This window comes from Hypanus sabinus, chromosome 12, assembly GCF_030144855.1.
Source record: "Hypanus sabinus isolate sHypSab1 chromosome 12, sHypSab1.hap1, whole genome shotgun sequence".
NCBI classification, from domain to species: domain Eukaryota; kingdom Metazoa; phylum Chordata; class Chondrichthyes; order Myliobatiformes; family Dasyatidae; genus Hypanus; species Hypanus sabinus.
The window spans coordinates 41,218,417-41,239,436 of record NC_082717.1 but is presented as its reverse complement, the minus strand read 5'-3'; the positions used below and the strand labels follow the sequence as shown (position 1 = coordinate 41,239,436).

Genomic DNA, 21,020 nt, shown 5'->3' with positions numbered 1-21,020 from the left:
ATGCCCTTGATCACAAGATCCTTCAAAAAGTAGTGGATATAGCCCAGTCCTTCATGGGTAAAGTCCTCTTTACCTTTGAGCACTGGAGTGCTGTAGCAGGAAAGCAGCATTTATCATCAAGGACACCCACCATCCTGGCCATGATGATGTCAGGAAGGTGGTACAGGAGACTCAGGACTCATACCAGCTGGTTCAGTAAGTTATTATCCTCAGTCATCTGGCTCTTGAACCTGAGGGGATAACTTCACTTGTCCCATCACTGAACTGTTCGTCCAACCTATGGACTCACTTTCAAGGACTCTTCATATCATGTTCTCGATAATTATTTCTTATTAATTATTATATTTTGTATTTGCAGTTTGTCGTCTTTTATATACTAGGTGTTTCTCCATCCTGTTGGGTATGGTTTTTCATTGATTATATTGTGTTTCTTGGATTTACTGTATATGCCTGCAGGAAAATGTATCTCAGGGTTGTACGTGGTGACATACATTTACTTTGATAATAAATTTACTTTGAACTTGTTGAAAATAGCACCATTTTATAGTACTGAAATACACAGATGTTGGGTTAGCTGTGCAATAGTTGCTTATGAAGCAATAAACTGGATAGAAGTATCAGGGGTGATAACTAAATGGAGAATGTCCATAGTGCTTGCAATGTGTTGATTAAACCATCATCGAATAAAAATAAAACTCTTGAGCTCTAATTGTATTTACTGGAACATAAAAGCAAAATGATTCAGATGTCCTAAATTTTAAACAAAAATGGAACTGCCAGAAACAAAGACAGTATTTATAGAGTTAAAATAAAGAGTCAGGATAATTAATATACATGATGCATCATAGTATACTATGCATAATACACTATGAGCTCTGTTTGGTGGAAATTTCTCATTCTGACTAGTTGCATTTGATAACATTCTTATTTTAGAATGATTGAACTGGCCATTTAAATCCATTTTGCAAGAAGATTAAAGCAGCATAAAAGTTTATTGACTGATTTCACTAAATAGATTTACTAGTCACACTTTTTGAGGAAAGAGCTGACTATTCCTGCTTGTAGCAAAGGTTTGAAGTTCAGATTAAAGAATGCATTCTCTCACAAGCACATGTGCAAGAGAACCATTAAGGAGATGAGAGAGAACAAATTATTACACCAGCCATCCTTCATAAGAACAACTTGATCACCAAACCCATCTTTTGATTAGCACAGCTTTACATTGCCCAAGGCTAAATGGCTGACAAAAGACTGTGGCTATGTAAACTATTAAACTCAACACTATTTAAAAACAATTAACAGTAAAATAATTGAAAAACACTACAGTTAATTATTAAATTCTATCAATTCCAAATATGCATTCTAAAATCACTTCTTCCCCTCAGCCACTATACCTTCACTGAAATTGATGGTGTCATGGTTCTAGCAGGCAGATTGAAAACTGGGATGTTGACATCTCTGATAGATTCCAAACACAATCCAACTTCATAGCACAACCAAAATGAGAGAGTAACGACTTTCACTCAGTTCCGGATTCTCCCACTTAGGCTTCACAGCCTATACAAGTGGTTCAATTTGCCATTCAGACTATTCCCCAAAAAAGTGTCCACAATTTATCCTACTGCAAAAACTTTTAGTTTATATAAAATTGAGTTCAGTTTCCAGTATGACAATTGATTTTCATGTCTTATTTGCAACAGTTAACTTTTTTTTTACACTGGAGTCTAGAATTACAACAGCTTCGAAAAAGTTCTCTTTGACTTAAAAATGATGTCACAAGTCCTCAAAACCTATAATTTATAGAGCTGAATTCAGAGTGCACTTAAGAAACAAAGCCAAAAAGTCTTTGGCAACATATAGAAAATGCCAGACGAAATCAGTAGGCTAGATAACATCAATGGAAAAGAGTAAACAGTCAATGTTTCGGGCCAACACCCTTCATCAGGTGAATCTTTCTTGTATTCAAATTTAAACACATTTACTTACTTTCAACTCCCAATGGTTGAACTTCCAGCCAGGTGAATAATTATCTCTCAAGTCAGTTCGAGCACGGATTCCAGCATTAATCAGGAGATCAAGATACTGATTACACTTCTTTAATAATGACTCCCTGTCCTCTTCTGAAAGAGTATTTGTGATTCCACAAGGTATTATTATAATCTACAATCAAAAAATTAATAGTGAAATAAAATCGATGCATGCTCATTGATTTGTGAACTTTGTGCTCATTAAGTTAAAGATACTGGCATAGTGAAATGGGCTAGTTTCTCACCTAGTCTCGTAAAATAACATAGCTTTAGATAGGAGAGAATGTTTCACCTATTATTTCTCACCTTCATAAACAGATCATTCTTTTTAATTAACCGATTCTCAGCTAGGCTCATTAAGCCAAAAGTAGATTTTCCTTATAAAGACATGACTAACTTGCATTTATTCAGTGCAAAATAATAATTGTGTTTTGTTAATTGTAGGTAAAATGGAAATTCAGATAAATTTACACTTTGCTAAAATAGATGTGAATATAATATCTATTAGTTACTACTAAAATTGATACCCTAACATTTCAGAAACTGTGGTACAATGGAAAACATAATCTTACATGTTATCCATACAGATCATATCAGTGTATTGAGGTAGTACAAAGGAAAAGCAGTAACAATGCAGAATAAAGTGTTACAATTACAGAAAAAGTGCAATGCAGGATGACAGTAAGCTGAAACATCATGTGAGACTTCTGAGCAGCCTGTTACTACCGATGACATATTATTTATGACAGTGCCAGTAGTAGTGTATGTTGTATATTTAACTATGTCATGTTGCCAAAAAGTATATATTTGTGCATCTACAGATTAGTTTTTTTTTAAAAATCAGTTAATATTATTTTATGTGCTGTATATGATGTTTGTATGGTGTATTGCACCTTGGTCAACGAGGAACATTGTACGTACAGCTGAATGACAATAAAGTTGAACAAGCTAGATTATGATGTCAAGAGTCCATCTACTGAATAGTCCCTTAGTATGATAACAGTGGGATAGAAACTGCCTTGAGCTTGGTAGTCTGTGCCTTCAGGTTTTTGCATCTTCTGCCCTTTGGGAGTAGGGAGCAAAGAGAATGCCCAGGATAGGCAGAGTCTTTGATTATGTTGGCTGGTTTACCAAAGCAATCAGAAGTGTAGACAAAACATAAAACAATATTCTGTGTGCATTTCTCTGGGAAATCTGCTGTCCTAATGTACATAAAATTTAAATGTTGATTATTGCATTAATAATTCTACAATTTGAGACACTCTCTTCCCACAAGTTCCTTATATAGTTCTGAAATCTATTCCTCACCTAGCACATCACTAAGCACATACCTGCACACAAGCAACTCTCGGAGGCAGTATCAATCCTTGGTTATCACCGTGAACCATGGTCATGACCCCAATTGTCCGGGTTGTAATTCCCCAGGAGTTTTGATATGCAAATTGTTTCTCCCCAGGTTTCTTTGGATCTTCAAATACAATCTCAAACATCTTTGAAAAATTCTGTCCCAAGTGATGTGATGTAGCACCCTACAATTTTAAAGCCATACATTAATTTTTTCAATACAAGAGAAATTTAGTTCATACATACTATAGATAAGAATCAAACTATTTCATTCTGTACTCTTTTAGACCAACAGTGAAAAACTATATATAAAAAAGATATGACTGATCCAAAATCATTAGATTTTAGAGATCTTAAATAAAGAAACTTAACTACAGTATACTCTCAGTCATTCAGCATCCATGGGGATTAGCTGGTTGCTGGTTACATGAGGATTGCTTCAAGAAAAACATCACAGTACATCACGCACATTAGTATTCTATGCATAAACCTTTCAATAAGTTGCTAAATATGTGTATGTCATCAGCTTACCTTAACAAATAACAATGTTACACACTGCAATTCCATATTTTACAAAGTAGTAATAATATAAAATACAGCAAAAATCAAATGATTGATAGCACTTATCACATGGTGTCAAATCTTCATAGGATATTGCAGCTAACCAACTGACAAACGCACGATCCCTTTGTATAAAGATAAATAAACTAAAACTGTCTTTGCAACTTAATTTGCATAATACTTGATTTAAAAAAAAGAATTTTGCCAGTTGCCTGAGAATTCTGGATGCACAAATACTGGTTAGATTACCATACACACATACCTGGATGGCTCTTCCACTGGCTGATACAAAAGCTTCCACTGTAGTTGTGTAGTCACCACCTGCAAACTTCTCTTTAACAGTTTTTGTTCCTTTCACTACAGGAATTGCAAGCAATTCCTCATACACTCGTGCATAGAGTTCCAGAATTTGCAAAACCTACACAAAATATAAAATATAAAATCTTCAACAACCACCAGATGATAATACAGGAATGCTCAGTAACTTGCAAATCAGTTAGCACTTGAAAAGAAAGACAGGTTGTCTTTTTGGCTTTCACCCTTCTTATCTGGGAATGTCTTTTCAGTGACTATAAAGTTTCAAAAATGTTTACTATATTTCAGTGCATTATTTTTCCCAATTAACTAAGTGCAGAAATGCTAAAAGAAAAACAAAAAATAAATCTGGAGCAGGGAAATTAACAAGTTTAAATGACTACTAATTGCCAGTAATTTGGACAATTGGCAAGTAGTCAACATTCAGATCCCTCCACTGGCACACTGAAACTGAAATTTCAGTAGTAACTAAATTTGCTTTCTCTGAAACATTATGGACCAAGTAACATCCCAAAGCTTTAATAAAGTAGATACTAATGTGTTACCATAAAGCCACTGTCCAGGTAACGAATCGTAGGACAACAATTTAATAACAATAAGTGCTCAACTGTTACAACAAAAATGTTCTCATATTCAACATGGGTGAAAGTTATTCAAAATAATGTTGCTTGGGAATTATGAACTCCAACCCTCTCAATGCTTTACCTCTTCTGCAGCCTCCTCACGAGTAGCAAAAGCTGTATGGCCTTCCTGCCATAAGAACTCACGAGTGCGAAGAAATGGCTGTGGGTGTTTAAATTCCCAGCGCTGTAGAGAAGGAGTAATCACACAATTAGCCGCTCTGATCAATAATCAAGTTTAGAAAAATCAAAGGCTATTGCAGAATATAGCAAAATACACTGAGAAAATAGAGAAGCAGAAGGCATCTTTATCATAAGTGATAATGTATCGAGGTAGATGAGTTGAAGATTGGAATGTAGGTGTAGGGACAAAGGTACTAAGGGCTTTGCCATCAAAGGTGGGAAATGAAAGAGCCAAGTCACAAATCAGAAAAATGAATACACATGGATACCATAAAACTGGAGGTAACACAACAAAACTGCCATAACGTTGCAAGAATTTGGATTCAACATATAAATTCATCATACAAAAGGTCATGAAGCAAATGACTGAATTTAGTTATCAGTAATTTGTTTTCCTAATATTCAGAAGTACTTACAAAGTAAGTAACAGATGCTGGGCCCAAGTTTTGAAAACCCTCATTCCGTCATTCAAATTTGACTGGGTTTGAGGAATTATTATACTTTATTTATACCTTCTTCTTTCAACATCTGACACACATTACAGGGGTCAGTCAGTCCCTCAAGCCTCTTTCACCATTCCATAAGATCATGGTTATTCTTGGCCTTAATGCTAACTTTTCTACATTCTCTCAAAATCCCTCATTCCCCTTGAAATTTAGATATCTGCTTCGAATATATTATCACTCTAGTCTTACAGCTCTCAGAGATGATGAACTTCAAGGTATTCTAATCCTCTTCTTCGTCATCTAAAATGGGAGTACATTATTCTGAAATTGTGTCCCCTACATCCAGATGCCTCTACTAAAGGAAACATGTGACCAAAATCGTAGTCAAAGAGGCAACAATTGCCTTAAAGGAGAATGGGTAAAGAGGTCGTAAAATCCACAGCTTAAGACAAGAAAAAAAGGATTGTCTACCATTTATGAATAACTAAATTTATAGATGATCAAAAATACATAACTGGAGTAGAGCTTAGAATTCTGTAAATGTGGCAGAGTAAAGGAACCTTCATTGACAATATTGATACAGGTATCTCTCGCTTTTTGAAAGTTCGCTTTACGCCACTTCACTTTTATAAAAGACCTATATTAGTACCTGTTTTCGTGAACCGAAAGAAATCCGAAGAGGATTTCCACTTTTACGAAAAAGGCAAAAAGCAAAAACAGCGGTCAGTGTTTGTTTTGCAGTGAGCCATTAGAGGCAGCACACACCCTGAGCAAAGCATGGTGTTCCGTTAAGTTATCTTATATTTAAGAAGACATCAGTCAGTCTTTTTAATAAACTGAAGCAGACAGCACTGGACGATGGTGATGAAAGTGTTGCAAAAGTGGGATTTAAAGGTGGTCATGGGTGGCTTGATCGGTTTTTGAGGTGAGGGCAGCTTCATAGCTTAAAGGTTACTGGAGAGAGTGCTTCGGCTGATACAGAAGCTGCCGAAAAGTTTCCAGAAGAACTGAAGAAAATAATTACAGAAGGTGGTTATTCGTATAAGCATATGTTTAACTGTGACAAAACTGCAATTTACCGATTCTGGTAAGTGAAACTACACTGTACATCATACATTATTTCTACTTTATATAGGCTGTGTATTTATCTTATCAGTCCTACCTTTACTATATATTAGTGTTATTTTAGGTTTTATGTGTTATTTGGTATGATATGGTAGGTTATTTTTTGGGTCTGGGAACGCTCTAAAATTTTTCCTACATAAATTAATGGTAATTGCTTCTTCGCTTTACGCCATTTCAGTTTACAAAAGGTTTCAAAGGAACACTCTACTTTTGAATAGCGGGGGGAAACCTGTAATTATTAGGAGAAATGTCAAAGTCACTTTAAATAGGAACCAATGCAGTCAGACAACAGAAATCACATGGTGACAGGAACGCATTAGAAAAGCCAAATTTTGAGATAGCAAAGAAATGTTGTTTCAGCAATAGGCAAGTTGATTTGGGGGCTGGAATGGAAATTAGTTTATTTTTGAGAGGTAACAAAATGAATTACTCTGCAGTTTTCCTACTTGGTGAAAGTAGATTATCTTTTGTTTTTTTCTTACTTTTATAGGCAAGAAGCGACTTCCTGAGTATATCAATGGTGCAACGCACAACTTCACTGGATTACCCAGCGAGTCTGAATGATTTTATGTATTTAATACTGATGAAGGACCATGCAAGGTAAGCAAATTCCTAAAATCAGTTAAGTGCTCTTAATGTGCCAACTTCAGCAAAAACTGAACACAAGGTACTAACTCAAAGATAAACATAAATTTTTTCCACTGAGGCTAGGGGAGAAAAAAATCTAGAGGACATGGGTTAAGGGTGAAAAGTTTAAAGGGAACATTGGGGGGGGGGGGGCTTCTTCAAAGAGAGTGGTGGGAGTGTGGAATGAGCTGCCAGATGAAGTGGTAAATGTGGGCTCACTTTTGACATTTAAGAAAAACTTGGGACAGGTACATGGATGAGAGGTGTATGGAGGGATATGGTCCAGGTGCAGGACAGTGGGACTAGGCAGAAAAATGTTTCTGCACAGACAAGAAGGGCCAAAAGGCCAGTTTCTGTTCTGTAATGTTCTATGGTTCTATGAATAGCTAAAGCTTTGAAAAATAATCAGAATAGCTTTTAGTAGAGTCAAGCAAGATTAAACCAAGTTCCTAAAAGTGAAAATTGGTAACAAGAAAAGCATTCTGAAGGGCCATAACAGCTTTGTGCAATCAAACTTGGCAAGAAATACAAACAGATTAATATATATTAATGCAGACAAACTTTGCCTTCAATACCTACCACTACGTTGCACCATTGATTGAGCTTGATTGGTAAATCACGATATGATTGAACCCATCTGGCATAGGCTGGGTACATAACTAGCAAAGTGAACATGAGAAAATTTAGCTTTCATCATTGACATTATTAGTTTCTCTTCAGAGAATAATCACTTTCAAATATTTGCTATGTCAAACAGCCAAGATCCATCTATCTTCAAAATATCCTGTCTGACCAGATAATCCTTCCTAGCACTTTTTTTAAATTACTGATGTCACTATGGCAAGTATAAGAGGTACTGTTCAAGGAATTAGAGCTCTTTATGAGAACAAAAATAATTATAACGTACCAGATGCACCAGAATTCTGAGTGAGTTTCATAAAGGCATTTAAAAAATAACATCATTTCCACTATTTTGGAGATTGCAATTAGAAGTAGAAGTTAGAGAACTTTACTAGAAGAAAAGGGAAGAAGTTGGCAGATATTATTTAATAATGTAACTAGCTTTCAGAGTGAGGGAATGTCCTATTCGACACAGTGCATTTAAAAAAAATCACATCTGAACAAAGGATACTTTAAAAAGGAATTCTAATTTAATTGGAAGGTCGGTCCAGAGCCAACAATATTCTGTAGAACTGAATTGTATCTGCAATCATCAGGAAACAGGTTGTGCATTCAATCACACTATTATATCCTGAGCTTTGAGTGAAGTCTGAAAAGAACTCCAAATCTGCCAATTCAGGTGAACGCTAGAGAACTTGGCATCATTTTCTGTAAGGTAATGGATTCTACTGATGTACAGTTTAACACTTCGTCGTCAACTGTTAAGATCAAAGTCAAAATAATAGGTCATTTATCTTTTTTGTGCGCTTAAGCTGGTTACTATATTTATTAACAGTCGCACAATTAGTTGTTAATCACCAAGATGCCTTGAGGGCATTAAGATATACACTACTCATATTCATGACCTTCCTTGTTATCAAAGTATATTAAGCTAAAGGCTATAAAAGACTTAAGATATTTCATACCAGTTTCACTTGTTGGACGAACAGCAATTGGCTCTGCCAGCTCTGTTTTTCCTGATCTTGTCACCCAAGCTACCTAATTTTGAAATAAATTAATGATTACTTCAAGAAGCAAAACATTCTTTATCATCATAATACAGTGTTTTAAATGAACATTTCAGTGACAGGTCAAGTGAATCAAAACCTAGACTGATATTACTGTCAACAGATTCAAGGCTGATATACAAGTCTTTACACCCTTAAATTAATTAATGACTTGAAGTTCCAGGGGAAATTCAGTATTTACGCAGGTATATCCAGATTCCAAATTTTAGCTCATGTCCAAATTATGGAATTTACACTAACCATATTATGGAATCACACATCTCTAAACACTACTGGAGTTCTGATGGACTTTCAAGTTCATTTGTTCTTACCTCAGGGGCAAAGTCTGCGATGTGAGATTTCTCCTTCTCAAGGGCTGCCTGAGATACAAACATGGGAAAGTAGCAGTTTTCCACACCCAGTTTCTTAATCTCACGGTCAAAGAAATCTTTGATGGTTTCCCAGACAGCATATGACCATGGACGGAGAACATAGCAGCCACTAACATCATAATATTCAATCAATTCTGATTTGGTAATGACCTGAATACAGAAAGAGATCCTTTGAGAAGACAAAAAAAACTTCCTTTCAACAAATAAGACCATAAGATATAGGAGCAGAATTAGGCCATTTGGCCCATCAAGTCTGCTCCACCATTTAATCATGGCTGATTGATCCAATTTTCTTCTCAGCCCCAATTCCTGCCTTCTCCCCATATCCCTTCATATCCTGACCAATCAAGAATCTATCAATTCTACCTTAAATATACATAAAATTTCACTTCCAAAGCTGCCTGTGGCAAAGAATTGCTGCACATAACGGCTGTTCACTCAAAAGGCAACAGTAATCTGGCAATACAGATGGTATTATTATTTTTCTAGTTCAAAGAAGTTTATATTCCATGCTTTATTATTATATTTTGATTCTTCATTTGTATGCAGACTGGAGTTGGACTCTGTGGCAATAACATATTGATAACCAACATAAACATTATACCCATGATTTCTCCATTTATTTCTGGTTTACTGGTGAGTGTGAAATCAATGTTGTACAAGTTAAAACTAATTTCAATGTTTTTAGCTATTTAACTTAGGATTTAAAAGTTTAAAGTTGGATTTAAACAACAGCTTAATTAAAAAATGAAACATCATTTTATTAAAAAACAAACTGAAATCTTCTATAAGGGAACTATAGTAAAAACATTTTTCTCTCTGCAATGATTAAACATTGTGTGCAGTAAAAAGACATTGACTACTATAGTTGAGTTATACTGTGAACAATGTAACTTCACAACAGGTGATTTCAAAGAATCAAAAATAGACTAAGAAACATCATGGCAGACGCTAACAGTGAGGACTATCATTCAGGTAGACCAAAAAGCAAATTTACCCAAATGAAATTACTGCTCAGGGGAATTCACTACTGCACATCTCAAAGCAGTTTTACTAATTATACTGAAAAGCCTTGAAATACCAGTTCACACAACTTAAAATGAGTTTTTAAAAATAGTCCGGTTATGCTAGGTCAGAACAAAGTCTGAAGTTGAAATACCATTTAAAAGAATGATACCGAATGCAAGTAATTTTCCTTGCTCAGTGACGCCACTAAAAATGGCAAGTGACTGAAAAATGCAAATAAACATTTCCCAATTCTTTGAGAACTAGATGCAGGAATAAACATTGGATTCAGTTTAGAACATGTTACTGTGCTCAAAAAGAAAAGTTAACATAGACTTACTTGTGAATACCATTCTGCCAGATTCTCTTCCTTTTTCGCTTCTAGGCCCAATCTATAAAGAGGAACCAAGTAACAAATAATTAACTATTGACTAACTCCATCCTTCATGCTTTAAACTCTTGCAGATTCAAAATTGCTTTTTTTTAAAAAAAGGTTCTCAGGCACTTTTTTTTAAATGTTGCTAAAACTTTAAGGTTACAAGACAAAGCTAAATGCCACTAGTTACAAAGTCAGTTATGTGCCATGTAAACAGGTCCATCAAGCCACCTCATCTATACCAAACAGGATGCCTACATGAGCTGGCCCCCATTGTCTGCATTTGGCACATATACCTGTAATATCCAATATTTCTGTGTCAACATCTTTAAAGTGTTATAATTGTACCTGTCTCTACCACTTCCTCTGACAGCATATTCCACATTCACACCACCTTCTGCATGAAGTTCCCTTTTACATTTTCCCCTCTCATCTTAAGTCTGTACTCTCTAGTTTTAGAGTCACTTACCTTGGGGGGAAAAACTGCAACATTCACCTTACCTACACCCCTCATAATTTTGCTTAATCTGTAAGGTTACTCCTCAACTTCCCACACTGCAGGGAGAAAGAAATAGCTCTAGCTGATCCAGCCTCTCCTTATACTCAAGCCTTCCAGTCCCAGTAGCATCCTTGTGAATCTTTTGAGCGCACTTCCCAGTTGAATGAGTTCTTTCCTATAGCTAAATGACCAGAACTGACATCCTAACTCATGTACTCAGCATCCTGGCTGAGGAAGGCAAGTATGACCAACACTTTTTCCATTATCCCATCTAACTTCTGTATATCGTCACTTTCAGGGAGCCATGTACTTATATCAACAGGTCTCCATTTGACGACACTCTCCAAGACCCTGTCATTTACTGTGCAAGTCCTAGATTAACTTTCCAAAATGCAGAAGTTCACATTTGTCTGTGTTAAATTCCATCTGCCATTCCTTGGCCTACTTTCCCAGTTGATCTAGATCTTGCTGCAAACTTAATTAATTTTCTAACTGTAAGAAAGTCCACTATACCATCTGCAAAATTACTAACCACACTCAAGCCACTCTCATCCATATTGTTAATATAGACGACAGTGTTTTTATATAAATATATGGACCCAATTAAATTATGGGAGATTTTTTCTGTGATCACAGGGATTTCAATAATGCACTGGGTTTGTGTGTAATAATGTCCTTTTTAGTTCTAAAACGTAGTCATAATCACAAAGTGCCATTTCTTCTATTTTTAGAAATTCTACATAGCATCCTTGGGAGGCACTCAATTTTAGTTTGAGGAACAATGCAACATAGAAGATGGTGTTGAACCGACTCTAACCCTGTGTACTCCTTTAATTATTTAGACAGTCATACTCCATTTGGAGATTTCCAAGAGCTGTACAAATTCTTGGCAGCAATAAATATATAATCTCAATGTTACACAGTCTACAGAGAGTTTAGCACAGGACACATGAGGTAAAAAGGACACTGATGCACAGAAGGTGTTCTCAGATGCGAGTATGGTTGCACAAATTAATTAATTTAGCACATGGCCCATTCTACTCCCAACTTGCACTGACATCTGGTAGCAACATTTTTAGCAGATATCCCTCACTTTCACGAAGACCAAAAGAATGTCAAGTACAATATTTATGAAAGATTATAGATATTGTAAATTATTTCAAATCTATCACAATATCTTAAGTTCCCAGTTCCTGCTGTTGTCCAAGCAATAGAGTATAGTTTAAAGATACACACAGGTGTAGCCATGCAAGTATAATACTTTTGACATTATTTGGGCATTTAACAAGACTGACATCTAATAAAAGGAAAATATTTTAAAACCCACTCAAATATAAAGTGATTGCAGGGCTGTACTCCTGACCATATTTGTACTCTGAGGGTGAAGGGGTGTCTGCGAGTTTGGGGTATTTTCAGATTGGCGCCAAATGGGAGCACGAATTATCTAATTTTGGTAACAGCTTCAACCCTGCTTCCAACTAAAGATCTGTCAAGCAAGCTTCTACTATTTGGAGCAGAATTTAAGTGAATTTGTCTTGAGTAATTTGTACTTACCGAGTCTGCTTCTTTGGCCCTTGACCTTCACCCGCACCTCCACTGTTTGATTCTTGCTCCTGCTCTTTTATGTATTTCTTGTGTTCCTCTGATTTTTCAGATTTATTCTGTTTCTCAGATTTGTTTTCTTTTTCTTTTTTACTTTTGTTTCTCTCATCACCTCCAGCAGTTGGCTTATACTCCACTCCAGTTATGGCTTTATACTGGCTCTTCAAATCAAGGAGCAAGGCGACAGCAGCATCTATCATCTCCTGGAAAGTAAAATTACAAACAGAGGAAAAACTTGTATGTAGAACCAAATTAGAAAATCACCAAATAGCAAAACAAGTAACAAATTTTCTGTTACAGTAACTACAATGTACACTAAAGTTATGGCATTCAAAAGGGGAAATCATTCAGGAATGATTTAGCCTGCCTAGGAAAATTGGGAGTTTGGCCTCAATATTGGGCAATCAATATTAGATACAAGGTAAAATTCTATGCAAGTTACTTGTTCAGTCATTTTGACCGAGATTGTTACCAATTTATCAGTGCTTTGCTCCAATTCACTAGGAACCTGGCTGGTGAAGTATAGAGTCATAGAACACTGCGGCACAGAAAAAGGCCCTTCTCATTGCTACCATCAGAAAAAAGGCACAGGAGCCTCAGCACTCTCACAACCAGCTTCAAGAACAGTCATTACTCCTCAGCTAACAGGCTCTTGAACCAAAAGGGTTAATTTCACTCAACTTCACTTGCCCCATTATTGAAATGTTCCCACAAATTATGGACATTTTCAAGGACTCTTCATCTCATGTTCTCAATATTTATTGCTTATTTACTTATTATTATTCCTTTCTTTTTGTATTTGCACAGTTTGTTGTCTTTTGCACAGTGGTTGAATGCCCAAGTTAGTGTGCTCTATCATTGATTTTATTATGGTTATTATTCAATTGTGGATTTATTGAGTTTGCACTCAAGAAAATGAATCTTAGGGAAGTATATGTCAACATATATGCACTTTGATAATAAAGTTACTTTGAAATAACATAATTTATATAACTTTCATAAATTCTTTCAGCCCAAATTATTCCAAATCTGTTTGAGCAGACAGGTAAGATGTAATCTTGAAAAAAAATAGCCACCTTTCACTCCTTTATATAAACATAGCAAGGACACCATATGGATTCAATAACTGAAGAATTTCATGACATTACCTTAGATGCCTTCTCTGCTTTAAGTTTGCGTACAACTTCTCCTTGTTCAGCCACCTTGCTGTACAGTGCTTTTTCATCAAGTCCAGATGCTTCTGTAGAGCAGTTCACTACTGGAGTTACTGCTTCTACCTTCGGAGCAGGTAGCTTCCCTGGTTTGTACTCCTCACCTGTCTTCTCTTTAAACTCTGCTTTTAAAGCTAGAAGCATTTTCACTGCTTCATCCACATGACTCTGGATCAAGAAGTAACAGTTAAACAAAAACAAGCCAAGCCTGAGGCAAAATATTTAATTATTCAAGTATTTCAACATGCATTTCAGACTTCTCGATTATGAGAATAGCATGCTGAATGAAATAAGCAGAAAAGTAGTTTGATCATGCTAGAAAATACCCACATCATCACTTATTATAAATCACCCTATTCTTACATCAATTAAGTTATTAACATTTTGGGACTTTATTAGCTCAAAATTTAGAAATTCAGTGATTGTTTCATTTGAGATATCAACATAGGATTTAAGTAGAAACACGCACAAAAAATTGGAGGAACCCAGCAGGCCAAGACTCTTTTACTCTACGGTAAAAGAGTCCTGTTTAAGGGTTTCGGCCCGAAATGGTGACAATACTCTTTTCCATAGATGCTGCCTGGCCTGCTAAGCTCCTCCAGCATTTTGTGTGTGTTGCTCGGATTTCCAACATCTGCAAATTTTCTCAAACAAGTAGAAATTTGTTTTCATCTGAAATAACAGCAGAAAATGCTGGAAAACTCAGGAAGTTAGGTATCATCTATGGAAAGAGAAATGGTCAAGGTTTCAACTCAAAGACACATAATCAGAACTGTTATTTTCTATTATTCTAGATTTCCAGCATCTACAGAGCATTTGATATTTCTGCTGGACTTACATTTATTTATCTGTATTTTGGCATGATTAGAAACCAGTTAAGTAACAAAAGTTCACTCAAAACTAATTAAAAATCTGCATTCTTTTGTTACTGAAAAGTTAATTATGTTTCCATATGCTAATGTGGAGGAAAAGACACATCTTGGAAGATTTTAAGAGGGAAAAATACCTTGGGTGCTTTCTCTGCTTTGAGTTTTCGAACAATCTCGCCTTGTTGAAACACCTTGTCATAAAGAACGCTGCTATTATTTGTGTCCACAGTCTTAGATTCAGAGAGAGTGCTATCAACTGATGCCGGTGGCTTTCCAGGCTTGTATTCAGTACCACTCCTTTTCTTATATTCAGCTTTCAAAGTTAATAGTCCTTTAACTGCTACATCCACCTCTTCTTTGGATGCTTTCTTTGCCTTCAGTCCACGCACCACCTCACCTTGTTGAGCTACTTTGTTGTAAAGTGCAATAAGATCCATTGCATCATTTGTTGAAGCAGATGAAACGTCACGAGATGACTCATTTGTAGCTACAGACTCAGTTTTTACCTAAAATATTGAAAATGTTTAAAAATCAGTTAAACTGATCCTTTGATTTAATTACTTTACTACTTTTTGACATGTATTACCTGTTAAAAAGAAAACAAGCTCAAAGGGCTCTCATGCAATGATTTTGATTTTTTCTTCTCATCATCTACTAGAAAATTAAACTGTACTTATAGTCTGCAATTGTGGCACATATGTATGTCAGTAAACATTATGGCCTTGCATGAAAATTATTCCCACTTAACTCTCACAACTCTCCCAAACAGAACTTTCTAATAGACACAAACTGGTCTGAGGAAAACAGCATCACAGGGAATGATGACGGGGTGGGCAGAAGCACACACAGAACAACTGAAAATATATTAGTGGCCTCGGCCACACCATCCGAGTTGGACAACTGTCAACACTTGACAGTTCACACTTCTGACATTCTGAAACAGGCAAAACACATTTATGGATTTTTTTAAAAATCTGATATTATTAAAAAAGTACATTTAAAGACAAGAACCAGAACTAAAACAAACTGAGACACAAGCTGCTGAACAAATAATCCATTATATTTTGGTGATTACGCTTTTTAATTTTCTAACCCTCACCAAACTCTGTAACTGAGTATAGTGTTATGAATGTACCACAGTTCTGAGGGGCCGAAGGGGCGGGAGCAGTCCCCTCATTCTGGAGAATCGTAAGAGCACTATTAATTCGGGTCTCGGACCCAGGCAAATGAGAGACAATGTAACGGTTTTGGCCATTGCTCTTAGAGACACCTGTGCTAAGAGCATGACCCTGCTATGTAACAACTGGGTGGGGATTGCATCACCCTACTTTGATGGGTATCTACAACTCTGCAAGTCAAGATAAAAGGGGACTGCAGAAGGCGGTACCCCAGAGAGAGACGCACCAGAAGGGCTCGATCGCTCAACGCTCCCGTGATAGCTGGAAGCCAGTCAAAAGCAACGTGCGCTCCGTAACTTCTCTGCCTGGGGAGCAGGTGGCTGATAATACCGAGAAGGACATCGAACTAATAACAGGGAAACAACGCTCCCCTGATTCAACGGTGTTGCTTTGTCAAAGACCCAGGCAAGTTTTCCCATTTCTCCTCACTCTCCCTGAAACATGTGAAACCCAGCGATTCCTCAAAAAGTCTGACGCCTGCAGACTTCTGAGTGACTTTTATATTCCCAACGGGCAATATATTATCCCCTAGACAACAGTCAAGATTATTTCTTAATGATGGTTATTGCTATACCCGCGCTTTAGATTGAGTTTTGCCGATGTATATGTTCTGAATGTTTGGTTTAACCTTAATTTTGTGCCCCATTTATGAATAAAACGTTCAAAAATAGTGCCATCAGACTCCAACGGACCTCTCTATCTTTGCTGGTGAGTTATCCAGTTACGGGATACGTAACAATAGCAAGAATAAAAACTGGTAAACATCTCTACATTCATGTACACTTGCACAGAAATCCTAAATTTGATAGGACCAAGTGGAAAAATACCAATATTTCCAACAACTTCCCACACAATGTAGACTGGTATCTTGAAGATGAACTACCAACTTGGAAGGCAAGCAAACCAAAAGAAAATGGATTACAGAACAGTAATTGAGATACACAAAGTGGTTTTCATTATCTGAATTCCATACCTCTGACCATCTGTAACAGACAGAGGAAAGCATCAATAGCATACCCACCAATTCCTCCAAATTAATTACCAGGATGATGTGAGTATTCCCCTCTAGGCCAACATCTTGAGCATCAGTCAGCTCTAATGGACAGACAGTGCATAATCTCCCAAGACAGATCTCCTTTAACAACCTCTGTCACAGTGAAAGATATGTAGCATTGAAAATGGAGTCTGGGATTGCTCGATGCATGACACAAAGTGGTGAATAGTATTAAGAACCTCAAACCAGTAGCAGGAAGCTCACAAAAGCCTAGCATCAACAGTAAAAGGTGCACATTCCCCAATCTACCCACCTACCCATTATGCACTTCTTGCCACAAATGGCAGGGCTTCCTCAAACAGTTTAGAACCCACAGAGTTAGAGTGGGAACAGTGATCTTTAACCCTAAATAGTGGGTAAGCCGGATGAGCTAATAGTGTTTAAAAACACTTCTGTTGAGAAACCTCAGAAGTAAGACATAATAAATGTACGCAAGCACAAAAATAGTCCTTCGTCGAAATGCCATTGCTTTGTCAACTTACCTCCACCGATTACAAAGGAAATAAAACCCACAGGTTTTTATATTTTCTGGATTTTACAACAAGCTATGAATAAACTACACCAATCAAAACTGAATTTCAATCGATGTGCACTTCCATTCCTAAACGCCCTTGAAAATGGTAAAGAACTGCCTCTTGAACGACTGCAGTCCTTGAAGTGCAGATGTTGAAGGAACTTAAAGGATCTTGGTGAACAGTTGCAGTGCTTCCTGCAGATGGTGCAAACTGCTGCTACCATGCATCAGTGGTTGAATCATTGGTTCTGGATTTGGGTGCCTATGAAGTTGGTTGTAATGTCCTATATGGTATTGAGCTTAAGTGTTGGTGAAGCTTCACTGATCTAGACAATTAGAGAGTATTCCTTCACACTGCTGACTTAAGCCTCGTAAAGGTTTTGGGGGAGTTAGGAGGTGAGTTATTCACCTCAGGATTCCAAGCATCTGATCTCATCTTGTAGCCACATTGTGTATATGGCTACTCCAGTTTCTGGTTAATAGTAACCCCCAGAGTATTGTTAGTGAAAGACTCAGAATAACAACACTGGTTGGTATCAATGGGTGATTTTGTCTTGTTAGAGATAGACATTTGTGTGGCATTAATATTACTTGCTATCTATCAACATATGCCTGTCCATGTTCTGGGTCTTGTTGCATTTAAATGTAAACTACTTAAACAGGACTCCTTGATGCCATTCTTGAACAAATGCTGCCTTGATATCAACAGCAGTTACTCATGTTTCACCTCTGGAGTTCAGATGTTTTGCTCATGTTTGGACGACAGCTGTAATGAGGTCAGGAACTGAGTGACTGGCAGAATCCAAACTTGAATTTTTGTGAGCAGATGAATCATAATCATATCAAGATTGTAAGACATTATAAGCACCTCTTCTATCATCCTGCTGATAATCAAGAATAGACTAATGGAGTGGTAATTAGCCACAATGGATTTGTTCTACTTATGAACAGGACATAAATGAGCAATTTTCCATGTTCAGTGTAAGTATTATAGCTGCATCAGAACAACCTAGGTGTAGCAAGTTCTGAAATACAAACCTTCCACCCTCTTACCAGAATGCTGTTGGGGCCCATATCCTTTGCTGCAATCCTATGTGTTTCTTGATATCAGATGGAACAAATCAAATTGCCTAAAGACTAGCATCTATCAAAAGGTTTCTATTGATTGATAAATTTCCCTATTAGAATATTGCTTGGGATTAAAAATAAAGTTATGAGTCTACATTTTTGAATAGCTTTTCTCACCACTTTAGCTACGTCAAGTTTGCTCTTCTCCTTGGAACCAGAGGTAGGCATTTCCTTGGTATGACCATCAGGAATGTAAAACAGAACACAAGGAGATTCTTTGCAACTGTATGGGCTATATCAAAAACAGAAAATCATATGACTGACATCAATCAAATTACAAACAGCTTTTTAATTTATTTTATAATGTTATGGAGCTATTTAAATATGGAACCTATATTATGCAATGCAGCTTTCATATCTATGTTGCTCTAGAGCAGTGGTTCCCAACGTGGGGCGTAAGCCCCATGGGGGGAGGGGTAATTTGATTTTTAAGGGGGGGCAATTCGAGAATGAGTTATTAACAGTGAATTTTTTCTAGTAAGTCTATGTGAGTATGTGTGTGTGCGCAAGTTAATACATATGTGTATATACAGAATGCATACATAAATACTTGTGTATGTACATGTGTAATTGCGTATGTACTGTATATATAGTGTATCACCATTATTACAACCATCAAATGGCTTTCATAATTAAATTAATGAATTGACTGATGTAGGAAGGAACGAATGAACAAGTCCAAATGCGTAAGAAACTCGTACGAGGTCGCGCCAATGCTGCTTTTTGCAGTAGCTTTCAGTTCTTGGTGGTGTGAAGGTGTGTACATTGCGTCATCTCTTTTAAACGGTGTATCTGTCTTTGTATGCTGTAGAAACAAATCGGCATTGTTTTATTTATTTATTATTATTATTATTTTAATATCACTTAATTTTTTTTTACAATTTCTTAGCAATGTCTTCCTCAGAACTTTAACAGTCCTCTGGTTCTTTTATTTTTCTCTTTCATGAATGCCATGTTCTTTGGAAGCTTGTTTAAACCAAGTTAATGGTCTTTTAGGCTTCCTCCAGGTGAATAGGAGTTCACTTTTTGAATAATAAGAATTATATATCACCACAGGGGGCATCAGGATTTTAGAGGTGATTAGGTGGGGCATGGCCAAAAAAAGGTTGGAAACCACTGCTCTAGAGTGTAGAAATCAAATTAATGCCACACACAGCTCTAAAAATATTGGTAAATATCATAGTCAATACTTGCCGTATTTAGAAATGTTTATGCCATAAATGAAAAAAAAGTGGTCGACCAGCACCACAAAGACAGCAAAGCTAATGGTCAATACACTTATCACCATTAGGCTAAAATTTAACACATCTCTTACCATACGACCATTAAACCAGAAACATTAATCATTTATTTATTTACTTCGAGATACAACATGGAACAGGCCCTACCAGCTCAGCAATCCAACAGCCTAATCCTAGGACAATTTACAATGACCAATCAACCTATTAACCAGTTGGTTAATGCGGGAGGAAACTGGAGGTAATTATGCATTCACAAGGAGAGCATATAAACTCCTTCCAGATTACATCGGAATTGAACTCTGAACTTTGACATCCCAAGCTGTAACTGTGTTGCTCTAACCATTATGCTCATTCTTTAGTTAGATATTCTTCCTGTATAACAAGTCAAATTATCATAACTACTTACCTAACTGGTTCATACGGCAGATCACAGATAAAAAAGCCTCTTCTTTGTAGCTGAATGATATCTCCTTTCTTCAGATCTCTCAGACAGGGATCACCCAACATTAGTTCCTCTTTCTAAGGGAAAAAACCTCTTCAATTCCTTCATTCAAACAATTTGTAATGTTAAACTACAATACAAAGCCCCAAAATCTGAAACTGCCCAAAAAAGCTCAATCAAACAAGATGCTTCATCAATTATGCTTGGATAATTTGCACCTGAGCAGTCATGAGTACATTAAATTCATATGCATTACTCAAGATCAGACATAAGCTGCCTATTGCATCTGGCTGATTGATGCAATAACTCATTGTCAACGAAAGTTGACAAAGGAAATTTGCATACTGGGAACAATTTCCCAAAATGACAGAGTATCATTCAAAATGTATTGATTACAAGTAGAACAAATGAAAAGTAAAGCATCTGAATAAACAAGAAAATTAGTAACATATTTAAGGGAAATTCTGCATAAGATACTGTGCCATTGCTGCTAAAAGCTAATTTTCAGAGCATTAACGGCCTCTATATGTACAGTTGAATAACACACTTGAACACGAATTGGAATTGTCACTTTCCATTCTGTCACTATTTATC

The 21,020-nt window shown here is 36.5% G+C and overlaps 1 protein-coding gene across 1 annotated transcript in view; it reads right to left on the bottom strand.

Moving 5' to 3' along the window:
- Positions 1 to 21,020, bottom strand: part of eprs1 (glutamyl-prolyl-tRNA synthetase 1) — a 55,013-nt gene that overhangs the window by 3,798 nt on the left and 30,195 nt on the right. Inside the window, exons 16-28 of the mRNA XM_059985822.1 lie at positions 20,391 to 20,503; positions 18,861 to 18,975; positions 15,007 to 15,375; positions 13,938 to 14,168; positions 12,742 to 12,992; positions 10,653 to 10,704; positions 9,248 to 9,457; positions 8,835 to 8,907; positions 7,828 to 7,907; positions 4,953 to 5,054; positions 4,195 to 4,350; positions 3,359 to 3,556; positions 1,987 to 2,160 (exon numbers count right to left, since the gene is read on the bottom strand). Of these exons, the coding sequence (XP_059841805.1) occupies positions 1,987 to 2,160; positions 3,359 to 3,556; positions 4,195 to 4,350; positions 4,953 to 5,054; positions 7,828 to 7,907; positions 8,835 to 8,907; positions 9,248 to 9,457; positions 10,653 to 10,704; positions 12,742 to 12,992; positions 13,938 to 14,168; positions 15,007 to 15,375; positions 18,861 to 18,975; positions 20,391 to 20,503 (2,124 nt within the window). The remainder of the gene's footprint in view (positions 1 to 1,986; positions 2,161 to 3,358; positions 3,557 to 4,194; positions 4,351 to 4,952; positions 5,055 to 7,827; positions 7,908 to 8,834; positions 8,908 to 9,247; positions 9,458 to 10,652; positions 10,705 to 12,741; positions 12,993 to 13,937; positions 14,169 to 15,006; positions 15,376 to 18,860; positions 18,976 to 20,390; positions 20,504 to 21,020) is intronic.